The sequence below is a fragment of the Triturus cristatus genome, chromosome 4_1, assembly GCF_964204655.1.
Source record: "Triturus cristatus chromosome 4_1, aTriCri1.1, whole genome shotgun sequence".
NCBI lineage: Eukaryota > Metazoa > Chordata > Amphibia > Caudata > Salamandridae > Triturus > Triturus cristatus.
The window spans coordinates 1,118,068,235-1,118,090,709 of NC_140585.1; the positions used below are offsets into that span (position 1 = coordinate 1,118,068,235).

The 22,475-nt window shown below is 40.2% G+C and overlaps 1 protein-coding gene across 1 annotated transcript in view; it reads right to left on the reverse strand.

Moving 5' to 3' along the window:
- Nucleotides 1-569: 569 nt before the first annotated feature.
- CDHR3 (cadherin related family member 3) overlaps nucleotides 570-22,475 on the reverse strand; it is a 280,029-nt gene continuing 258,123 nt past the window's right edge. Inside the window, exons 15-19 of the mRNA XM_085654140.1 lie at nucleotides 18,856-19,031; nucleotides 15,426-15,435; nucleotides 8,967-8,999; nucleotides 6,480-6,528; nucleotides 570-4,398 (exon numbers count right to left, since the gene is read on the reverse strand). Coding sequence (XP_085510266.1) covers nucleotides 4,070-4,398; nucleotides 6,480-6,528; nucleotides 8,967-8,999; nucleotides 15,426-15,435; nucleotides 18,856-19,031 — 597 coding nt within the window. The 3' untranslated portion in view covers nucleotides 570-4,069. The remainder of the gene's footprint in view (nucleotides 4,399-6,479; nucleotides 6,529-8,966; nucleotides 9,000-15,425; nucleotides 15,436-18,855; nucleotides 19,032-22,475) is intronic.

Sequence of the window (22,475 nt, forward strand, 5' to 3'; positions counted from 1 at the left end):
TCCTCTGCTCTTGACAACTCATTTTCAAATTCAGTTAACTCAAGCTCTGGTCATGGTTCCTGGACTATTGTAAGGTAGACTACACTAGGTGAAGGCAACATTTAGTTTACGCCGCGCAATCCATGTCATTTTTCACATTACACATGTTACATAAAATTCCTGAAATTACGTTATGTGAAATATTTAGTACAATTTCGATTTTTTGCTTTTTTTAAAAGTGAAATGTGTCCATGCGTCAAAAATGGTGTTAAAATATTGATGGATTTGTATTTTGCATAACTGCCCATAACTTCACATCAGTTTCACAAACGTTTGCTTAATTACGCTAAAGCAAATTACGTAAATGTTCTCAAATGTCTTGTCTGTACTGACCTTCGTAAAAATTTCAATGGAATCTTTTGCACGAGTGAAAAAAAGCCATACAGATTGTGCCTCTACACCAGGGGTTCATCTCAGTTGTGAAGCCTGCAAGCAGGTCATCCCTCACACATCAGGCTCCCACTCCAACTTCAGCAGTACTCTGATGAACTACTGATGAAAGGCCATTTATTGGCCTGAAACACTTCGTATCAGTATGAAATTCTTTAATAATAGTGCACTGATGAATTATTACAGCAAAATAAGATTTACAAATTTGGACGAAATGAAGACCTGGATTTTTCTGTATTAATAAACTGGAAATAAAGCATTTTTTTAATTTTGCAAATTGAAGTTAGGAGATGTTTCTCTGATTGAGAGACAAAGAGGTTGCTGAAAATAAAAATCAGAATGCTATATACATTGTAGTTGATAGATTTTTATTGTGCTTTATAACATTTGATCAATTTCAAAGCACTAGGCTTACACCGGGCTTTAAGTGGGTTGGGGCCCTCCAGGTCTCAGACCCAGTAGTAATTAAAAACGGATATTGAAAAGGGTCCCTATCGAGCCCTATATAATATGTTGTTAAGCTAACTGGCAAACCTGTGATTGATTTCAGAACAATTAATGTAAAATGCATTAGGGTAATCCATGTCAGTGATTTAGTTTCTGATTATATTTCACATCTTTAACACTCTCGCAGAATTCAAGATTAAGTCAACTATTTCCAGGATGCTGTGTTTCTGTATTTTGTTTGTGCAGAATTTTACTCTTGTGTAGTGCATACTTAGAACTAGGTCATCCCCAGCTGTTTATAACCAACCACAGTTGCTTTGGAGTTGAGACTGAAGACAATGAGAGTTTCACCCAGTGTGTCAAAAAGGTTGTTCAGAATACATAGTCATCTAATACTTGGCTTCTTTGCAGAATGTACAGCGAACAACAATTGACAAAGCCAAAACGTTTGGTTGGTTTTAGGTGTATGTCAGTTGTTGTGTTATATAATTGGATCTAATAACAGAAAGCTGATAGAGGCACCAAAATAACTAGTTGAGTTGTATGCTACAGGAATCACAGAAGTTGTTTATGTGTTGAAAAAACACCCTTAATTACATAACCACACCCCCTTTAGAAGACCCCCCTCACACACACTTTTTTCATCCTACTATAGCCCTGGGTTTACACCAACACCATTGCTTGTGATGGCAGTTACCTCAGGACGCGTGCATTACGGTGTGAGTCGGAGGAACAACACATGTATGGACCACTTAAGCAAGTTTCCTCAAACAGGACTTGACTACATTCTTTCTCAGTTGTATGGTGTGTTCATGTTCATGGGACCAGAATTAAAAATCGAGAGGGCCTGATTCACAAAAGGCCTACGGACTCGTGGCACAGGCCTCGCAGTTGTGCGGGAGTCGCCGCACTCAGGACAGAAACTCCACAAGAGAATTTTCAATCCGGAGATTCTGCCCCAAGTGCGGAGACTCCCCCACAACTGTGGGGCCTCTGCCACGAGTGCAGAGACCCTTTGTGAATCAAGCCCAAATATGTTTTAAAATTAGGGCCTGCGGTTTTATGTATTTATTTGTTTTACATTTCTGTCTATATTTATCTATATGTATTTTTTGCTAAATTTATTTGTATTTATCCATAATTATTGTGGGCTTTGTGAAAAAATGAAGCTGAAACTAGTATATTTCCACATTTATTTAACTGATAAGTATGCACTCATCCTTTAATGCCTGCCAGGATTTCAATGATATGAACACAACAGAAGAAAAATCAATACACTTATGTGAACATGTGCAAATTTCAGTATCAACCTTGTGCATATCTGCTGCTGTTTAAGCCTTTTGCCAAAATTCCTTTTTTTACCATCTTACCAATCAATCTACACAGCTATTGGACTGACAGTCATGGCAGAGAATATTTAGAATCACTCAAAAAGCAACCCAATATCTATTTTATTCACATTTAAAAATAAATGCAGACAGGAAAATAAATAATTTTCTGTCTGTATTTATCTGTAAAAATCAGTAAAAATGGAAAAAAAAGGGAGCCGTAGTTATAATATATTAGCTTCCAGAACCGGATGCATCCCCTTTACATACATACTGCAGTAAGCAGATGCTTTAGATTGTGAATATATATATATATATTTATATAGCTCAGTGGGAAAGGTCCAACTATGAGCAGCACTCGAATACAAGACAGCTTCTCCCCGTAGAAAGTCTATATTAATGGTATGGACAGTCTCTCTCACCAGTGATTAAAAACATGACTGCACACGATGCATTTCGAGAGATTCTCTTTCTCAAGGGTAATTCAGTCCAAGAGCGCATGTGCCTCTGCAGCTTCCTTTTAGGCACCATCGCACGCCATGATTGGGGCTCTAAGTGGAACACGCACCTTGGATTGAGTATATCTTCACTTCTTGGGGCTCATGGAGAGCTTCAAACCAGCTACAATTTAGCAGGCATCCATCTGTGTACTATATAAATGGACTACATCTCCCAGCAACCCGCACATACAGTCTCATCCAGAGCAGCTGAATGTCAGCGCACAATATGGTTTAAAAGGAAGTTGTGGTATGTAATGCTTTCTTCGACCACTGTAGCCTCTGAAGAAGTGAGGTCCACGAAACGCCAAAGGCTGCGGTCGTATGCTTTTAATGACTGAGAAGGAAGCTGTACATACCAATGAATGCTTTTACGGGGAAAAGCGGTGTCGTGTTCGAGTGCTGCTTTACTGTTGGTCACCCTACTGAGCTTTATCTATTACGTGACCGTCCTGCCGCCAAGCAAGCACCACCCCAGGTGAAGGGGGCCACGGAGTTCCAAATGTGGGGCTCTGAGTGGAACAAGCACCTTGGATTGAGCACAACTTCGCTTCTTGGGGCTCATGGAGAGCTTGAAACCAGCTACAATTTAGGAGGCATCCATCTGTGTACTATATAAACGGACTACATCTCCCAGCAACCCGCACGTACAGTCTCATCCAAAGCAGCTGAATGTCAGCGTACGATATGGTTTAAAAGGAAGTTGTGGTATGTAATGCTTTCTTCGACCGCTGTAGCCTCTGAAGAAGTGAAGCCCACGAAATGCGTAAGGCTGTGGTCATATGCTTTTAATGATTGAGAAGGAAGCTGTACATACCAATAAATGCTTTTACGGGGAAAAGCGGTGCTGTGTTCAAGTCCTGCTTAACTGGTGGTCGCCCTACTGATATATATATATATATACATATATATATATATATATATATATATATATATATATATAGATATAGATATAGATATAGATATATATAGATATATTATATGAGGCGTTATAGCTATTTGAAAATTGCCGCCTCAGAAGCAAGGACAAAGATGTACATTGTAAATATTGGTCAAATTCTCCATTGTACACTACGGGTCATTTGCAGCAGCCTTGAACAAGTTTGTAGGGCACAATGTGGTTTGTTTGCTCACTTCAAGGAGAAGAATATTTGATCAAGATCTGAGACTTAAATGCAATGGCGTTTCACCATCACTGTTGTGCTCTGATTTCTGCAACTAATTATTTTCAACATCACGTCTATACAAAAGCTTTAGTTCTGAAGACCTGTGAATAGTACAGAAGGAGCACTGCCTCTGTGGTCAACAAATACTCCCTTGGTTTACAGTTCCAAATTATGCCCCTGTTTGTTCCCTCAGAATTTAATTTCAGGGTATCTCGGGGTATACTTTGTGTGGTGGGAGGGGAGACCTGCGGGGTGGGAGTGGTGACCTGCTTGAAGGCCTCTCAATTGGTTTCTGTGTTCCGGGACGTGCAGAGGGCTGTTGTGCTGGTTCGGAGTTCCCCTCCTGAGGCTTCAGTACTCCCGTCTCCTCCGCCATCTTTTGTTCGTTGCCCACTGGGACTCCTGTCTTTTGTGGTGTACCTGTTCTTCCCCTCCCCTCAGCTGTCTTCCCCGCCGGAGTTGGAGCTTGCTTTGTGTCTTTCCATCTCCTGGCTCCAGACTTTGAATTGTATTCGTAGACTTTGCCAGTGACTACAAAAGAAATATACATAATGAAACTATGACCACGGGGATTAATCTTTCAGTCTTCTACAGTTTATATTTTAGGTACTGGGACCTAATCTTTTTTTGAGCTCTTATTTCATAGACTTCTTAAGGATCATTCTAATTACTCAACGATACTATGACAGACTGGCCTTCCACTTGCATATGTGCATATGAGATATGGACTCAATTGTTTGTAATATAAGATTCACCCCCTGTTTTTCCCCAGAGTGTATACTTAGATCTGAGGGTAAATGATAGTGGCACCAGTCTTGCCTTAGATATTTCTCTCTCTCTGTCACTATCTACTTCAATACTAATGTAGGTATTTATATTGAACTCCGTGTCTGGGGCATATCTCAAAACAAGGGCCTAAACCTGTCTTGGAAAATACCTTTGAAGAGTTCTTTTCCTGCTTGATTTGTTCAGCAGTTTGCTCCCTCAGCAAATTCAACTCTACATTGCAAGGCATGGCCTTATACCAAAAATCTTGGTTATGCTGAGATGACACTCTTGCCACATGTGTTACCCATTAATGGAAATCATATCTATTCAGGTCAAAACATGGTCAGCAAACTATGGAGATCATGGGCGTTGCACTCTTCAGACTCAACACTGTGAAGTACTTGCCATCTAACCAAGGAGCTGTGAAACACAATAATGCACCTGATTTGGAATCTGCCCTCTGCTCCCTTCATAGCCACTTGTATAAAGAAAGTAGTCTTAAGGCCTTGTCTTTTTTTTTATTTCCATGAAATTAACCCCTTGAGAAAACAATTTTCTTTTTAATGGCATTCTTACATTGTGCCAAGGAGCAGACTGATATTTTTCAGATTTGACAGGCCTTAACAATGCAGTGTTAAAAACTGCCAGCTCTTGCCACAGTAATAAAAAACAAGCATTGGGAAATCCAATGGACCTGTCATTGTCCAACAGCCTTTTGACAAATCTCGCTTTTAGTTTTGTCATGCTTTTTGCACAACTTTATTGTTTGGGAAACTGCTGAGCCCTCATCAATCTAACAAAAGACATTGGCTAAAGGCAAATATGCTATTTTTGTCTCAAAAAGTACACATTTTCATAGTACTCCCTGGCACTGAAGGGAACTACTTTGTGTGAACCTTGTAAAAGAGCAGCAAGCTGCACCTCATAAAGAAGTCAACAATGGCTGAAGTGGAATGAGACATAGCCAGTTGATAAATGATAGAGGGTGGAGAAGAAAAATGTGAATGACCCAACCACAGACTAATGGATGAATTCCCGCTGAAAAATCCTATAAGAAACCACATTATACACATGATATTTGTAAAATCAAAAGTCATTGCTAACACAGACTTAAATAATCCAATCAGCCTGCCATTGTCTGCCGGCCTCTTGCTTTGGTAAATGGAAAGAAACAAACAAACAATGAAAAAGTAAGGAAAGACAGAAAGAAAGAAAGAGACAGAATGAACAAAAGAAAGAAACAACAAAAGAAAGAAATAAAGGATCAAAGAAAGAAAGACAAGAAAGACAAGAAATAAACAAGCAAACAGAGGGAAGGGTGAGAAAGAAAGAAAATGGAACGAAAGAAGGAAAAAATAAGAATGAAAGAAGAAAGAACGTTAGAAAGAAAGAATGGATGAAAGACAGAATGATAGTCTGACATTTAGGGTTGCAAGTCTAGGATTCAAGGGCAGAAATGGGTGTACTTAGTGCCTATTTTGAAGTACCATAGTATGTCAGTCCCAGGACATTAGTGGTAAAAAGCACCAACCCTCAGTTTTGTGGTCCATTTGCCCTTTCTTGTTCATTGATCCTTAAAGTGGTTATGACGCAAGTAAAAGCATCGACTATCATTATGTAAAAATTGGCAGCGGATAAAAGAAGATACAAATCTTCATTGACATAGTTGCATTTTTCTACATCTTGCTAAAAATCATGAAATGCCAGACTTCTCAGCTTCTACCCTCTGAATTTAAATAATCTCTAAGCTTCACCCAGAGACATCTGCATGCATGTTTGCTTTAATAGTAAGGCACCCCTGCTCAGTATCCTGGGAAGGAGAAAGATAATTTCAAATGTCTTACTTGGATCTGTAGCTTCTCCATCAAAAACGGGGGTAAGCTTGATCGTTTCCTGCAAAGAGACATAATATTAAAGCGAGTGCATATGCATACATACAAGACATTTAAAGAAATGCTAACATTTCAGGATTTTATTCAGAGTTGGGCGGATAAGGCACTCCATTGCAAATGCATTAGAGTAACTGTCTGCCAAACTGGTGGTCTACTGGCCTCATTTAGAGATTGGTGGATAGTTAGCTTTCAATTGTGGAGCCCCCATTGGCTTCATCGATGGAAGGCTACAGGCGATGGCCTGACAATATATTTCGAACTGATGGTCTGATTTTTTTGGTCTCTTATCGCCAGGAAAAACCTGGTGTTGAGGGACAAAAAAAATAATGACCTTCACACCCTGGGAGAAAACTTCATGAGTGTGGGGGGGGTCATTAGTTTTCTATTTTTCAATTCACTTCCACTCTGCTTTTGAGAAACATGTTATAACCTTGACAGGAACCTCCATAATGCAGGTTGTAGTCCATCAGGGTAGCAAACCTAATCTCGTCTACCAACCTGATGGGCAGAGCACCACCCGTAAAATACTAGAACTGGCCCACGCTAGCGTAAATGATGATTAAATAGATATGAACAATTTGAGAGAATATTATGCTGTATAAATGGTTGGTAGAACATGCATGTGATCAGTAGTATGCAACTAAACTGATCACCGTAGTTAGAGTTTATTTTCGCGCTGAAATGTAGAGTAGACTGCAGAGTGCACAGTAAAAAATACAGTTGGAATGGATGCAAAAGGTAGTCATTAATTACACAATCATAACAGTAGGTGAAAGAAAGGTATATGATGTGGGAAGAGGAAGAATTCTATTTACATACTGAATACCTAGTATTCTGGGACCTGATATTTGTGTGTACAACTTTATGTCTAAAACTGATAAAAGATTTGATTGGATAACCCATGTATAGGCTCTTTTTTAATTAATTTCAAAATCAACTAATCTATTAGATATTAGTAACATAGAATGGGGGATAGGACCAAAGAAGGTGCATTCGGAGTAGGTAATAGACGAAAAGTCAGTGACAGCCACTGGTTAAGGACACGAGCTCTGGACAAGTCCAAATGACTGGCTTAAGATGGTCTACATTTTGTGAACATTCAGAGTTGAAATAAGATTTAGGGCCAGAGATATCACAAGGTTTTACCCATTCTACATCTTATGAAAATGCATTAAAACAAAAGGTCCTTAGTTACCTTACATATAAAAATTGCAAAGGTCAGACCCCAAATAAAGAACACCACCACAAGAGAACATTTATCAACTCCATTAAAGGAGTTTAACAATGTAACAGAAATACATAAAGGAGATTTAAAATATTGAAAAATAAAAAATTCAAAGTAGACACCATTGATTAGAACTTGGATAGGGAAACCACATTGTTGAAAGAGTGTGCACAAGGCAGTCGAATTACATATTAACAATGTTTTGATTCCCAAGATTTGGGCTTGAAATCATCATGGTAGGAAAGCTAGGATGTTTTGTAATTGCGTAAACTAAGCTGGCACAACATCTTTGTCAGGAAGCGACCAAAGTGGCAAAGCAAAGGCGTACTTGAGGTATCCTTAGCTCACACCATTGTACAATCAATCGAACTCAAGACTTACCCCTGAGGAGGAGTCCCACGGAGCAATCATTGAAAAAGCAATACAGTTAAATCTATGACAAATTGAAGCCTATTCCAAGTTAATAAAAAGAGCAAAAAGGGTACAATTTAGCACAGGTAATGTGTTGAGGAAGAGTTCAATCAAGCAAAACAGAAAGAAAAAACAATTTTCAGTGGAAGTCACTGGGACCAGAGGTCAGTATGAACAGAATGAAGTCTACAGAAACAGCAAAAGCCATAAAATATATGTCAGGATGGTCTACTTTAGACAAACAAGCGGAATGACAATTAGACTGCTTCCCAACTCTAAAAGGTTGGACTGATGACGACTGTGATACTGCTGATTAATTTAAAATAGAGTTAAGAGCTGGGGGGGGAGGGGGTACTCGATAACCCCAGCACATCATTTTAATCGATCACACATATAATTTTTTGTGAAATAAGTTTGATATGCCATACTTGGGGGATAGGAAGGTTTGAGAGAGAGAGAGAAAGCGATAGAGAGAGTTTGTGTGTGTGCGCGTGCGCGTGTGTGCGTGTGTGGGTTCTTTTTCCTGGCCTACAGATGCACCTGTAACAGTACATTCGAATCCATCCCATCAAGGTTGGCGGCATATGATTGACGTTGTTTTTAGAATGGCTTTTATATTCCAGTATTTTTATTGTAGTTTGTGCATTAAGGTATATTAAAGTATCTATGTCTATATTAAAATATTGCTAAGACTATGCCTGCGCATAATTTCCAATTTCCAATTCAACTGAAGCACGATCTAAACTTAAGGAAAAGAGTTTAACGCAGCTTTGCAACTAAACTCAAAGGAAGTCTTCACTTACCCACACAATGTCATGCTTCACATGCTTCACATTCTTCTTTTTTTCTTTAAAATAAAAGGTAAGAGTAAAAGCAGTTGCAACATCTGTTATCCGAAAAGTATGAGTATTTCACAAATTCTAATTCAGTGGTAGTGACGTGCGTATTGAACTAGGCCATATGTGAATGGCCACCGAGTGAGCAAGTGGGGTTGTCCATATAGTGTCTAGATTCAACTTTTTGAGGAACTTTTTATACAATTCTTTTAGTAGAGACATAAAATGACCCACCTAATGCTGCTCTGCAGAACGCAACACAAGTCTACTGCCGAAGGTGTCACCAACACCGAATTGCGGACTTGCCCCAGAAAGCACACATTTGGTAAATGTGTGGCAAATGCCCCCCCCCCCCCCTTTTGGAAGAGAGGCTAATTTCTTTATATCAGCCTCCTTAAAACAACAAAACTATTACATTTTTTACAAATTGTAAGCGATCAACCTTCGGTTCCAATTACATTCACTGCCCAGGGGAAGTGGGATGCAAACTTGCACTGATGTGCTATTCAGCCCCTTATAAAACATTGCAAGTTGTGTGTTATTTTGTTCCATTTCTACTTGGGGCCACGAGTACGTTTTTGTGGCATTAGACACTAATGTTCACATTTTATCTATGTGGACAGTTGTGTACAACCTACAATTTTGTCTATGTAGACAAAATATTGATGTTGATTTTTGCGGCCATAAAAGCAAAATAACCAATGCAAAAAGGAATAGAGCAACACAACACACCCTTACACTATGTAATATGGCGCTAGATAGCTGCAGATTGCACACTAGCACCGGACAAGGGAGAATCATTCTAATATTGGAGCAAATAGCTGAGGCACACACTTTGCAGGCTTGTACAGTGGTAGGTGTAGTGAAACAAATAGGATGGGACAGTTTCAGGAGAAGGAAGTGTTGCACAAGCACTGGCAACATAATTCAGAGGTCAAAGTCCCAATATGCGCTCCCCCCAACTCTGCAGCACTGCCCACATTTCATAAGTTATGTAAGGTTTCCAGGATATACATAGAATCTAAATAGGAAATTACATGCATTCTATCTTATTCTGAAACGTGACTAGTTTATTTCTCAAAGGGCTAACTAAACTGGTTCCCTCTTCTTGAAAGATACCATGAACCCAACCTTCGGTAACACAATTCTAGCAAATTAGAGCTCTGTCTGAAGTTCTGTACCTCAAATTATGCCCAAGTTCCCTATGTGTAGAAAATGTGTAGGATGATAAGAATGTAAAATCATACATACTTACCTCTATTTTCAATCCTGTAACAAGAAAAATGAATTTTAGTTTAATACTCAACACTTTCATAGCAGGCAAAATCATCTTGTGAATTCTCTCAGTATATTCAATGTTTTAAAACGCTCTCAGAGATATAAAGCTGTCACGCTGTTTATCCACACACTGTGATGGGGTCACACAAATGTCCCATTTACATTCCATCTGCAAATGCCTTTCTTGTATTTTAAATTGACTCTGGGGTTTGTACGTGTTACTGAGTGCCAAGAGTTTGTAAACGACCCTGCTCTTATAGAAGGTACATCTCCCTAGTAAGCGGTGTTACGTTCTTCCCAAATTAAGGCCTGCGCCCTGGCATTTGGGGTGTTTTAGGAGGAGTCTGGGGGTCCTCCTCACGTAGCGGATTGCAGTTTATGGGAAGAGGAGAGAAAGAAAGGCATATATGTCCTACATAGAAGTCAGGACCACCACATCTGCTGCCATTAAGTTGGGATCCTCTTTGTACACTATGTTCACAAATTGTTTACCACCCCATTGGTGGCATATATTCTTGGCTCTTTAGAGTTTTTTTAGCTACTTAACAAGGAACATGGGTCAAGGACAGTGGTGTCTGGCAACAATATTAAGTTGTGGGGGTGAGGCTCAGTAACAAAGCTTTTAATAGTGGCTTGGGAACACCCACAGCGACACACATGTCACGCCGCTAACACGCAACGTGTTGCGTGAAATGAGGCGAGATTTATAAGCATAAGTAAAGCCACGCAGGGTGGCTTTACGTGTGCTTGTCAATTTCACTCTGCAGGTTGCACCGTCAGTGCGTCACGCAATGTGAGGCACCAACGGCGCAAGAGGCTCATAAATAAGCCCCCGTGTTTATAACGAGCCATGATTGATAACTGTGGAATTGAGGCTGAAAGCAGTGCAAGTTCTTCACAATGGGTCAAAGAGGTGCTGCTGCCGACTTGAGCAAGATTACATTAAATGCTCGTTTTGCATGCTATCACCAGCAACTAATTTGCTGACATGCGTTACATTAACATTTTAAAGTTAAACTTTAAAGGTAACTTTAAATCGCTGATGTAATGTATGTTAGTGATTAGTTACTGTTTAAAAATGTGAAAAAAACACAATATTTATGTACCTACTGCCTGCATGTCCTCCAGTCCTGGTCTACTTGTCCAGTCATTAGGGGCCCTAGAGCAAACTCCCATTACCATTCCAGATGCTGCTCTCATGCTGGTAATCAGTATGAGCGAAGCGCCAGGATTGGTTGGAGCGGGCTGGCTCTGCGCTCTTTCAGGTACTGGGTGCCGTAGACTTCTCTCCACCCGGCTGTCTAAGACTGCTGCAGCTGCCAACACTCCGGTCGGGCTGCCAGAGAAATCAATGAAATGGTAATAAAGTCAGTTTATTGTCAGTTTATTTTTCACTTTTGCTGCATCTGCAGTGGGAGTGGGGCACCATCTCTACGCCCATATGGAGAAGCTGCTGCTGGAAGCCAAAAGGAAATCCTTCATTTTCTAAGGGGAATAAAGGACTGCATGCAAATGAGGGAACTCCCCTCCAGAAAGAAGCCTGCACTGACACTGCTCTGACACTAAATATTCCCTTTCAATGCTACCACTAGGCACAACTGATTAAGAATGCAGCACAGCAGTTTTAATACAGTAGCACCATGTATTTCTGACATCAGTTAACTACTGTGGGATATGAAACATTACTCGTTTTCGAATGCAGCATTTGCCCCATATTTGTAGCTCTCACATCTTCATGTTTATCCTTTGATTTCCCTAGCTGCCCAAAGATTTAACAGCCCTCTCTTTTATATACATTTTAAAAGCACAAATACCCAATTGTTTGGTTTATAAATTAAAAGGCCATGGGGGGAAGCATTGCACCCTCTATGCATGTTCCTCCACATCTACTTCGAATAATAAACTGAAGGGTTGAAACAACGAAAATTGAAAGGTAGATCCACTCTCTTCCTGAGGCTAACCAGACCTGTAAATAGCAGGCATTTGTTTTTAAAACTCCCAGACACAAAACATATTTGTGTTGAATGTTAGGGGGGTGGTTGCACATGTTTTACAGTTTAGTTTTCTTGGACATTAAGGAAGTAAACCTTTATATACCATGTTACACCTGCTTGCACAGCATTTGCACTGAGGTCTGTCATGTGATATTTCCTTGCTGTTTTTTTCTTTTCTTTTCCTTATTTTTATTAAGTTATTGATCTAGACCCTCTAGCTTGGAGTGGAAATGTTAGCTGCATTAAAGGTCATTCCATTGATTATCTGATGCCTTTGATAAATATGACCGTGCTATTTGTTATGCTGACAGTGATACTTATTTGTATAATGATGATGATTGTTAACTTGTTCACTTGATTAAAAAGCAGTGGATGTATGATGTCCAAAAAACACCAGTGATTATTATGGATGCCAATGGTAAGCCTATGTTCGACACTCTCGTAATTCAGCAGACCAACTTCTTGGAATGATCTTCTCTTATCCCTGTGGATGATTATATGAAGTCAAGGCTGAAATCCCTTTTAGATAGAGCCTGTAGAGCCAAGATAAGGGCCTATTGTCCACAACCTATTCTACTCCCATCCTAGATCTCAAAATTGAGACGTACTTAAGGAAGAAAGTACTTGATCCTAGGACGGGTACTTATACGTCTTTGCCCAGATGTCAAGACAAGCTACTGGACACATTGGGTCCACATTATATAAGGGATAAAGTATCCCCTGCTGTACATATTAAGGATTTTGCAAGTCACCAAGGAGTTACATAACCATATTGAGGAACGAGGTAGAAGGCAGAGTTTATTTATAAGGTTATGGAACTCTGAGGTGACTTGCAATATCCTTATCATATATGGCGGGGGGTACTTTATCCCATATAATACATGGTCACACCATCACCTTGCCCACAAATCACTTAAAACATTTGTGCTTTGCTCTTTCATATGAAAGAGCACGCATGTTTGCAAACATGAAGAATAAAAATAAAACCTCTAGTGTAAAATAAAACACATCAAAAACCTGTTAGATATTTGTTGCAAGCAGATATAAAAAAATAGTTCAATATAAGATTGTTTAGAAACAGAACGAAAGAGTCTAGCTTTTCTATAAATACGGAGTGCAAACAATAAGCGTATTTTCTCTGCCTGTCGTTGTAAAGCAGAAGAAAGAAAAGCAATGTTTGTTTTCGTTGCTTTAAACAGCTGCTTCAATTATGCTCCATGACCTGACCTGCCGTTCACCTTGGCTGCTGGTTCTGGCAGTGGGCATTGTGACTTCAAAACTAAATTCTAATAACTTATAATGGTCGAGTTCTGGTGTCTTTTCTTTATAATCGGCAACTGGGTGCATCACTACTCAACGATTATAATGAAATTAAAGACTGACATTATACAGGATTACAGAATCCCATGTATTGTAAGACCCTATTGCAGCTATCCATAAAGGTTACTTACATTTTTGAGTATTTTAGACATGTAAATTACTCTTACACTTTTGAGTAACTTTACTAGTTTTGGCAAAAAACTAAAATCTGAGTCAAAAACTTACTCAAAAGTGTAGACTTACCCCTTGAAAAAGGGATTGGAGGCAAACCTATTAGTGTAAATCCAAAAAAAAGAAAGAGTAGTAAAACCAGCCCCACACATGGCTAATCACTGACACTGCAACACCATCCCATAGAAAATAAAGCAAGTGGAGACTTAAAATAAAACATTAGAGGAAAGATTGGTAAATTAAATTACATTTTTTTAAAAAATATAAATACATATTTGTTACAAGAAATCATGCATATTTTTTAATTATAAAATAGAATTGTTTTAATAACCTTTTTCAATTTAAAAATTAAGGAATTTTTTTTTTACTGAAATATAATTAAACTACTTTGCATTTCATTTACATTACTTAGAGCAATTTTTCATTTTTAATAATTATTAGAACATTGGAAAGTTGGGAGCTGCATTGTAGACAATGGACTGCTCCATGCTTCTACGGGCCGGTAAAGGCCTGCAGAGCAACATTCCAATGTTTTACAAAGGCCTCTCAGAGCTCGAGGTTTGAAAGGCATTTGTTGTATTTGTTAGAACATTCTGCCTTCTAGTGGCAGAATGTTCTAATAGCCTTATAGCCCTTCGTAGCAGGGCTATACCAGCTATTACAGTCCCGGTCCCTTGTTAAAGTACCTCACCTTTGGCTCGGGCCTTTAACGCGGGAGCGTGCCGTTAATAGCTGGTATAGCCCGCTACAGCGGGCTATAAGGCTATATTAATGCATAATAGAAATACTTTCTTTCACTTTAAATTGGGATTTATTTTTTTATTTTAAGCTTCAGTAAAATAATATTATTTAATTTTTCATATTATAAAACTAATATTTAATTTAGTTTCATATATTTAAATTCATTAAAGATTTGATTTGAAATTAAATTAATACTTCTGTGACAATTTTTAGTTTTATTGTACATTCAGCAGGTGGATAAAGTGAGTTACGGCCCTCTCCGGGATGTATATATCTTCTTTCGGAGCCCATTCAGGGAGGGGTGCAGTGGCTTCCAAAGTTTTTTTTAGCAGAAGCCAGACTTCAGCACATCCTCTGCTCTGCTACCTGGCCCAGGATGTCTATACTTGGGACGCTCTATAGTAAACCTACAGAGCACTCTTCTTTGTAGGTGCTGAAAAAGCATAATAGAGCTTCCGGGCTTCTAATGCAATTTGGATTTTCCTAACTGATTAATGAAGGAAAGTAAAGCTTTTAGTAAAGACAAATGATCCCACCTGTTGACTATCGCCCCTACCACCTCGGTTGAACCGTAAGTTCTGGACGGTTAGTGAGTTGTACTGTATTTGTTGTAAAACTAGCCAATGTAGTCTGACAGAAATACAAGTAGCTTGAGTACAGTAGACACTAAGCAGGTTAACAGAGCTAGGACCTAGCATGAAAAGGTAAGATTTCCATAATGCGAGGTAAGACACCCATCTCGTGCTGGTGCAGGATCACTGGTAGCATACGATTAGTTGAGAGACGTAGGGGGTGAAATGCTGATGGTTGGCTGGTTTTGGATGATATAATGAGGAAAGCTGACAGTGACTGTGAACAGAGCCATGGCTCAGCACTAGGTATTGAGCTAAGGCACTTTGTCTAAGTGGTAGAGAGTGATAACAGGTGGCCACCTGTGGAAGTCTTCTTGATTCCTTAGTGGTGCATACAGCATACAGGAATACGTCTTTTTTTCTGTTAAATCTATATTTACAGTGCAGTTTTTCTGGAAGTTCTCATATGAAAAAAAGAGAGCGAAGTGTGTTTTTTCCATTCCTTACTTTGTGAACTAAGAGCACAGTTACGACTGTTTTCATGGGAATTTGGCCTCATATTCACACATGACATCTCAGAGAATGCTAGGTGGACCAATCACTGAAGCAGGGTGGTGGGAGGGGCTAACGGTCTTTGACACAGAGAAGCAATAGTGTTGAGAAAGTGTAACTGAAGAGACCAACTGTTTATTTAGAAATGGCATCAGTGCCTCCCTGAGCCTCAATGGATACCCTGGATCAGTAAGTGTGGGCAGTTAATGCTGTGATCATTGTAAAGCATTATAATACTATTTATATTTTGAGAATGGTATTTATATTTTGCGAAGTTGCGGACGGTGATAGCGCATACAATGAATATGCCGTATTCAACTCTAGCTATTACATTTCTTGTCTCTTTTTCAAGTATTGTGAAGACCACCCCTATCTATAAATAATCAATGCCTGAAGTGGCCACATGTGCCAAAAGTTATTTTGCTTCTATATGGTTCAGTCTTGCACCAAGTACAGTACGTCTATTAAAACATCGGTCCAGATACGAAAATTCCTAGAATATTTAATCAAGGTGTTAAGAAAAAGCAAAATCTATACCAGAGTCTGTGTGCACTGTAATATTTTTCCCCACGTTTGCCCCTAACCTTGGGGCTGAAAGGGGGGTTTTCTTTGGTTTCCTGAACAGCACCAATCAAAGTGCTTTATGCTGGGCGGACCTGCCCCTTTTTCTTCGATCCATTTGAAAAAATTATACAGTGCACAAGGACTCTAAAATGTGTGATGGATGAGATTTTGCTTTTTTTCTTAAAATATTCTAAGAATTTTCGTATCTGGACTGACGTTTTAATAGAAGTGCCGTACTTGGTGCAAGACTGAATCTTACAACGGAACTTCCTCTTTCTGTTGTGTCCTGAAGAAGTCCATTTTTATATGGACTAAATGGGTCGGCTGGCTTTTTTGGTGTATACATGTGGAGCAACCATTAGAAAAAGACAATAAAGGAGAAGATAAATCACTTTACCGACTTTGAAATGATCAATAATTTTTATTTGTTGTATATGTGGTGTTCCTTTGTTGTTTACATTCATTAATTCCTTTAATAGAGGGTGGCCTCTCTTGGCAGAGGGTGCTTACAGGGAGTGCACACAGGAGAAGGGACACTCTGGGAACTATAAACAAACACCGTGGGAGATAACGTCATAGGTGCGGCACTCATTCCGGGTCCACTGCCACCCTTCTTATAATATTTCTTTTGTTGCTCTCTCTTAATGTTACACTCCTTTCACAAAAAGTATTGTTAACATCTGAGGTAAAGTACATGAAGATGTACATTTATCCTGGTTTTACTACTCTGATGGTATTAAGCTCGTCTAAGGCCTTTACTCAGCCGTGCATTAAAGAGCATCAACAATCATAAAATAAATATAAAACCTACACATCGTTTTTGTAGGTTAAGGTTAACAAGCTTAAAAAGAATCTTATTGCTAATGCCAGAATGCCTTTTTTGTATCAGAGCTAGTGGTGTAACAAAACTGGAGGGGGTCCCTCTGCAAAGTACATGGACCCCCACACTCCAGACCCAGTCAGGAGATCTAAGGCCCGGGGTACGCTGCCCATGAACAGTGCCAGAGAGGCCCCTGTTGCTAGGGGGTCCCCCTTACTGCGGGGGTTTTTGTTACCCACTGATCAGAACGTCTTAAAACAATCAACCAATAACATAACACAGATTTCCGGCTTTGGGTACACTTGAAATCCTGACACTTGAATTTTAACTAATCTCAAGATTGAGCTTATTGCTTCCTTCCTAGGTCAGACACAGGGACTTTGGAATCATGTAATTTTGCCACTGTCACATTCGACTCCACACTGACGGGAGATTGTACACTTAATGCTAACGTAGAAAACTGCCGAGGACTCTTAATCATCTTTGTTAAAGTCCCCGCGGCTTACAGCTCCGTATCGACTGGAGAGCACACAGTGTACGATAACAAAAGACTCGGCTTAGGAACCTTAACCATGTCTGATTCAGTCACCGTGACGGTTCTCTGCTGTTTGCATGATTCAACCAACTACGTTCATACGAATAGGTCACAGCTTATAAACTCAAACCGGACTGTGCACGTGCTTAAGTCACCTGAAGTTATTGGGTCCATTTCCTTTAAAAGAAATTTGATAAGGATACTTTTCGGTTTCACTATCAACCCTACGTCCTGAAGATGGTTTGATGGTCTTATTGCCAAAACAGACTGAAACGTCAACAGCAACGTCTACTTCCTTACACATTTGTTGACCTTAAGGAATCGTTTTCTGTTTTTTCGGATTGTTTTCCTTAGTTGATTTATGGAATAGATGTACACTTAGTTGCTTTGTAGGTTAATTTGTGATAACTCTAGCACTTTGTTTGGTTGATTTCTATTGTATTTTCTTTGTCTATATTTGTGTATACATTAAATATATGATTTTGAAGAAAAGTCCGCCCCGTGTTACCAAGTCCATGGTTCTGAGAAAATTGATCGCACAATAATCACTACCCTTTCAATTTTTGATTAATCACTAGTTCACCACTAATCAGGGTTGAACAAAAAATAATCTTTCAAGGTATAACTGTTGAATCAAGTTCAGAAACAAAATCCCTTGTAGGCACTCTTCAACTCATTTCTATCTCTGGTGTTGCTGCATAATTATGGATTTGTCTCAATTTCCACATAATCCATCACCTGCTGCATAATCTGTAGATTAACAAAAAGAAAATATAAAGTAGCTCAAATTAATCAAAAGTCATAGAAATATGGCAACACGTGCTGATGAGCAGTGGAAGGCTCTTCGCAAAGGTTGACTAATCATCTTTCTGATGATTATTGCTATATTTGGGTGTCAAGTTAGTACTAATGAGGTGAAATATTTGCCCAGATGGTGTTAACAGAGGGAAAGATTACAACTTAATGAGGTTTTACTATCACAAAATGTGCCACATTATGCCACATAATTTACCCTTTTTTGCTGTATAATTTAGGAAACCCTGCTATATAATTTGGTCCCCACCTGCCACATATTTCCAGTGGCCTTGGTCATACCTTATATGTTTTACAGAATAGCCAAGATGAAACAGCAAACCTCACCAGTGATCCAAGATTACAATATGTTTGTGGCAGCGAGCACAACATGTCAGCCATTTTATGAGCCTGCTCCATGACCAACTGTCACGGAAGCGAAAAGCACAGGGCTACTAAATATGTATGGAAAGAGTATGACCACGATTTGGGGAATATAGATAACATAAATACTTACAACGGCTCTTTGTCTGCCTTGGGCTTTGGTGGGCAGCGGATGCATCTTGCCAACAGGTAAGTGAGGTATGCCAGAAGTCCAAGCAGAAGGCAGCAGCCCAGGGCAATGATGAATGGCACATACCACGCCGATGAGGAATACGCGTTTTCTCGCCGTGTCACATAAGTCACTGCAGTCTGTGCGAGGAAATGAACAGTTCTATGTTTAAAGGTGTAACTACACGCAACAAAGCTCTTCAATGACTTTTACATTGTTTAAATGCAAGTACGCCTTAGTACATGGCCAAATGTGGTAATTCAATCTAATACCCACATGTTAAACTGTAAGTATGCAAAGAACCACTATGTGTCTGACAAATCACTGATAACACTAACAGGGATGAGATAATACCGCCTGCCTAAGTAGGTATTCAAGTGACCCCTGGCAAAGTTTTGTCTGGAGACCAACAACATGCAAAATACAAAAATCAGTAATTGAAATATGTGCTTGGTTTTAAAATGTGTAGCACAAGCAAGAGGGCAAAAATCACCCGCTAACCTGTTACTATTTCTTCAAAAAATGTGTGCAAATAATAAAGAAGCTGCTTACTCCCCAACATTCAGGGTCGTAGCTTAGTCAGTGACAATCGGGGAAGGGTGGGGTGAGGGGGTGTTGAATCTCAAATTTTCCAACCAAAAAAGCAGTGGGCCGCAAGGTGAGATGATTAATGTTTGGGATGAACTGTTCCCATGAGAAGCAGGGTCAGAATTTCATTACACGACCGGAGGCTGCCATTATGCATTAATCTTTTAATGAAACTTCAAGTACAGCCACTTAAAAGTTACATCATAAAGGAAAACTCTAGAATAAACAAGTGTAACTAGGCAACAGCAGCACAGAGATCTGCCTCTTTTAAATGCGGCTACAAGACAGATAAGTTGTGTTCTTCCTATCCTCTGTCACTGTACTGCAGTTTTTTCCTGCTAGGACCTAGTAATATCCTCTTCAGATTGTCTTTTGAAACTATTATACCCTTACTTGTTGTTACACCTGGTTCAATGACCTTGGTCACCATTTAATTCCTTTTACCCTCTTCGCCTACTCAGGCCCTCCGTCCCTCACCTTTCCCTCTGTGGTCTGTCTCTGCTACTTTCGACCGCAAGTGACCTTTTGAATTCCTTTTATCATTTAATCATATTTCATCATATTGCCTTACAATGTAAATACTGCCGTTTCATGGTATCACCTTAAAATGTAGATGCTCTTCATTACCCATCCCTCCTCAGGTTGCGGCTCGTCCCATTACCACTTCAAAGACGCCTCTCTCTCTTGCCCCTGCCGCCACAGGATAAGATCGCCTCAGGCTTACTTCGCGTCTCCGGTGCGGCGTGGCCGCTCCCCGCAGCTCCAATGTACGGACTGCGGGCAGTGCCGCACCACCGTAGTGCCTTCGGTTCCCCATTAGCGCACTTTACACTTTCCTTCAAGCCCTAAACTATAGCATAAAAAAAACAAAAAAAAAGGATTCAAGCACAAAGTTGTCGAAAGGGGCCTCTGCATTAGAGGACACACCCTTAGCAACGACCCGCATCACGTTAGGCACGTCCTCTCTCCAACTCCAGTTACATAGCAACGCTGCCTTCAACAGCTGATTACCGGCGGTTGGCAGCCTATTAACTTTTCCCCTCTCCGGGCGCACAAATCTAGCTTTCTGTTCCAAATAACAGATTCCTGTCTCAAACGAATACCTATTCTAGTTACCTGAACCCATTCTTATATAAAATATATATATAAAATAATACTAATTCAGGACTAAATCCCCAAACTGGGCTAAATTTTCACCTATAATTCTAACTTCTTAGTGAATCATTTTAACCTCTATCATGTCTGATGCTGAGTCCGATGACTCTCAGACTCAGGTACCCACTCCTAATACCAACGAGGAGCTTATTAAACAAATGATACATAAGGAGTTACACTCCTGCATGAGGGAGACCTTAAATAAGATTGTTGCAGGTAAGTGACACCCCACCCTGCACTCCTCGGAGCTCACTCTGACGACCCGATCAAAATTGGGGGTAAAAAAATGACAAAATGCAACAACCTAGAAAATGAGAGCACTATGGGAGGTCCAAGCACCTCGAATATATTGCGAGGTCTACGCGCCTCAAGACCTAAAGGAGGACTAAGCTCCTCAAATAATACGGGAGGCCTACGCGCCCTAAAAACACCACGTGTCCATAACAGCACATCCCATTTGGATGCCCTAAGCGGCTCACAGTGTCAAAGTGCCAATACGGATCCACTCTTATCTAACGACACCTTTAATGACTCACTAGATGAATATATATTGGACCTAGACCAGATCGATGACGATATCGACCTTGATCTCTCAGAGGAGGAACTCTCCTCCTCCTCTAAGGAGATTACATTTGATCCCCTTGGTGGGGAAATGTTCTCCCCTGAGAACATACACCACCCTAGGAGCTCCCAGTGGTGGCCCCAAAATCATGTGGCCAAGTTCATTAAAAGATGGGTCAAACACCCACTGGAAAGAGAGGCAAGGAACATCCTTAAGGCAGAAGGCCCACGACCCGTCATCCAAGACAAATACTGCCTTTCACCTAACCTGGACCCTGAACACATAAAGTTCCTATTCAAATTGGGTAGAGACCCCAGGAAGCATATGGAATGCTCCCTCAAAACTTGTCAGGACCGCATGCTCGACATGCTTGGCCAATTGTGCCGTATGATAGATCTAATTGAGGAGAGCTATATCAAAGGCTCGCAACCTAACATTGATCTCCAACGGGGATGGAGCTAAAGGACACTTATCCTCCTTGGTAATGCCAACGCCTCTTTCAATACTGAGAGGAGGAACGTAGTCCTGTCCAAAATTGACCCCAAGCTCTGCGACATGGCAGAGAAGGTCCTCATCTAACCCTAACGGCCTCCTCTTTGGGGAGGATATGATTAAAGGTTTGGGGAAGTATGTGGCAACCTTTACGGCTCTTGATAAGGTGCAGGCCAACATGCGCAGAGTTTTCAACCCTTGTGTTTTCGCAAGGGCCTGCAGAAGGGGTTGTTCTTCCGGCCGCCTCTTCCAAAGACCCTTCTTAAGACCAAGAGGTTTTGGTCGCCCGTTCCAACCCAACTCTTCATTCTTCCCACAACGAGGTCATTCCTTCGCTCAAGAGGCTTCAGGGCCAGAGGCGTCAACTTCTCCAACACCTCAAGTAAGTACCCTTCCTCCTCATCCTTCCTCTTTAACACAGAGAGTAGGGGGTCACCTAAAACATTTCCTACATGTTTGGAAACAAATCACACACAATCCTTGGGTTTTAGAGACCGTTCAGGGCTTCAGAATAGATTTCACGGGAAAACCCCTTCAAGTTTTAACTCCCCAATTGTTAAACCTGACACTAGAGCAACAATCTATCGTCGCAGAGGAGATAAATTCAATGTTAACGAAGGGTGCAATCGTAGAAGTTCCGTGGGAACGCAAGAATTTCGTGAGCAATATTTTCCTAGTGGAACAAAAAGGACAAGGGGTGGAGACCGGTAATAAATCTAAAAGAGTTGAACTGTATTTCACCTACAATCATATCAAGATGGAAGGTATCCATCTCCTCAGGGACATG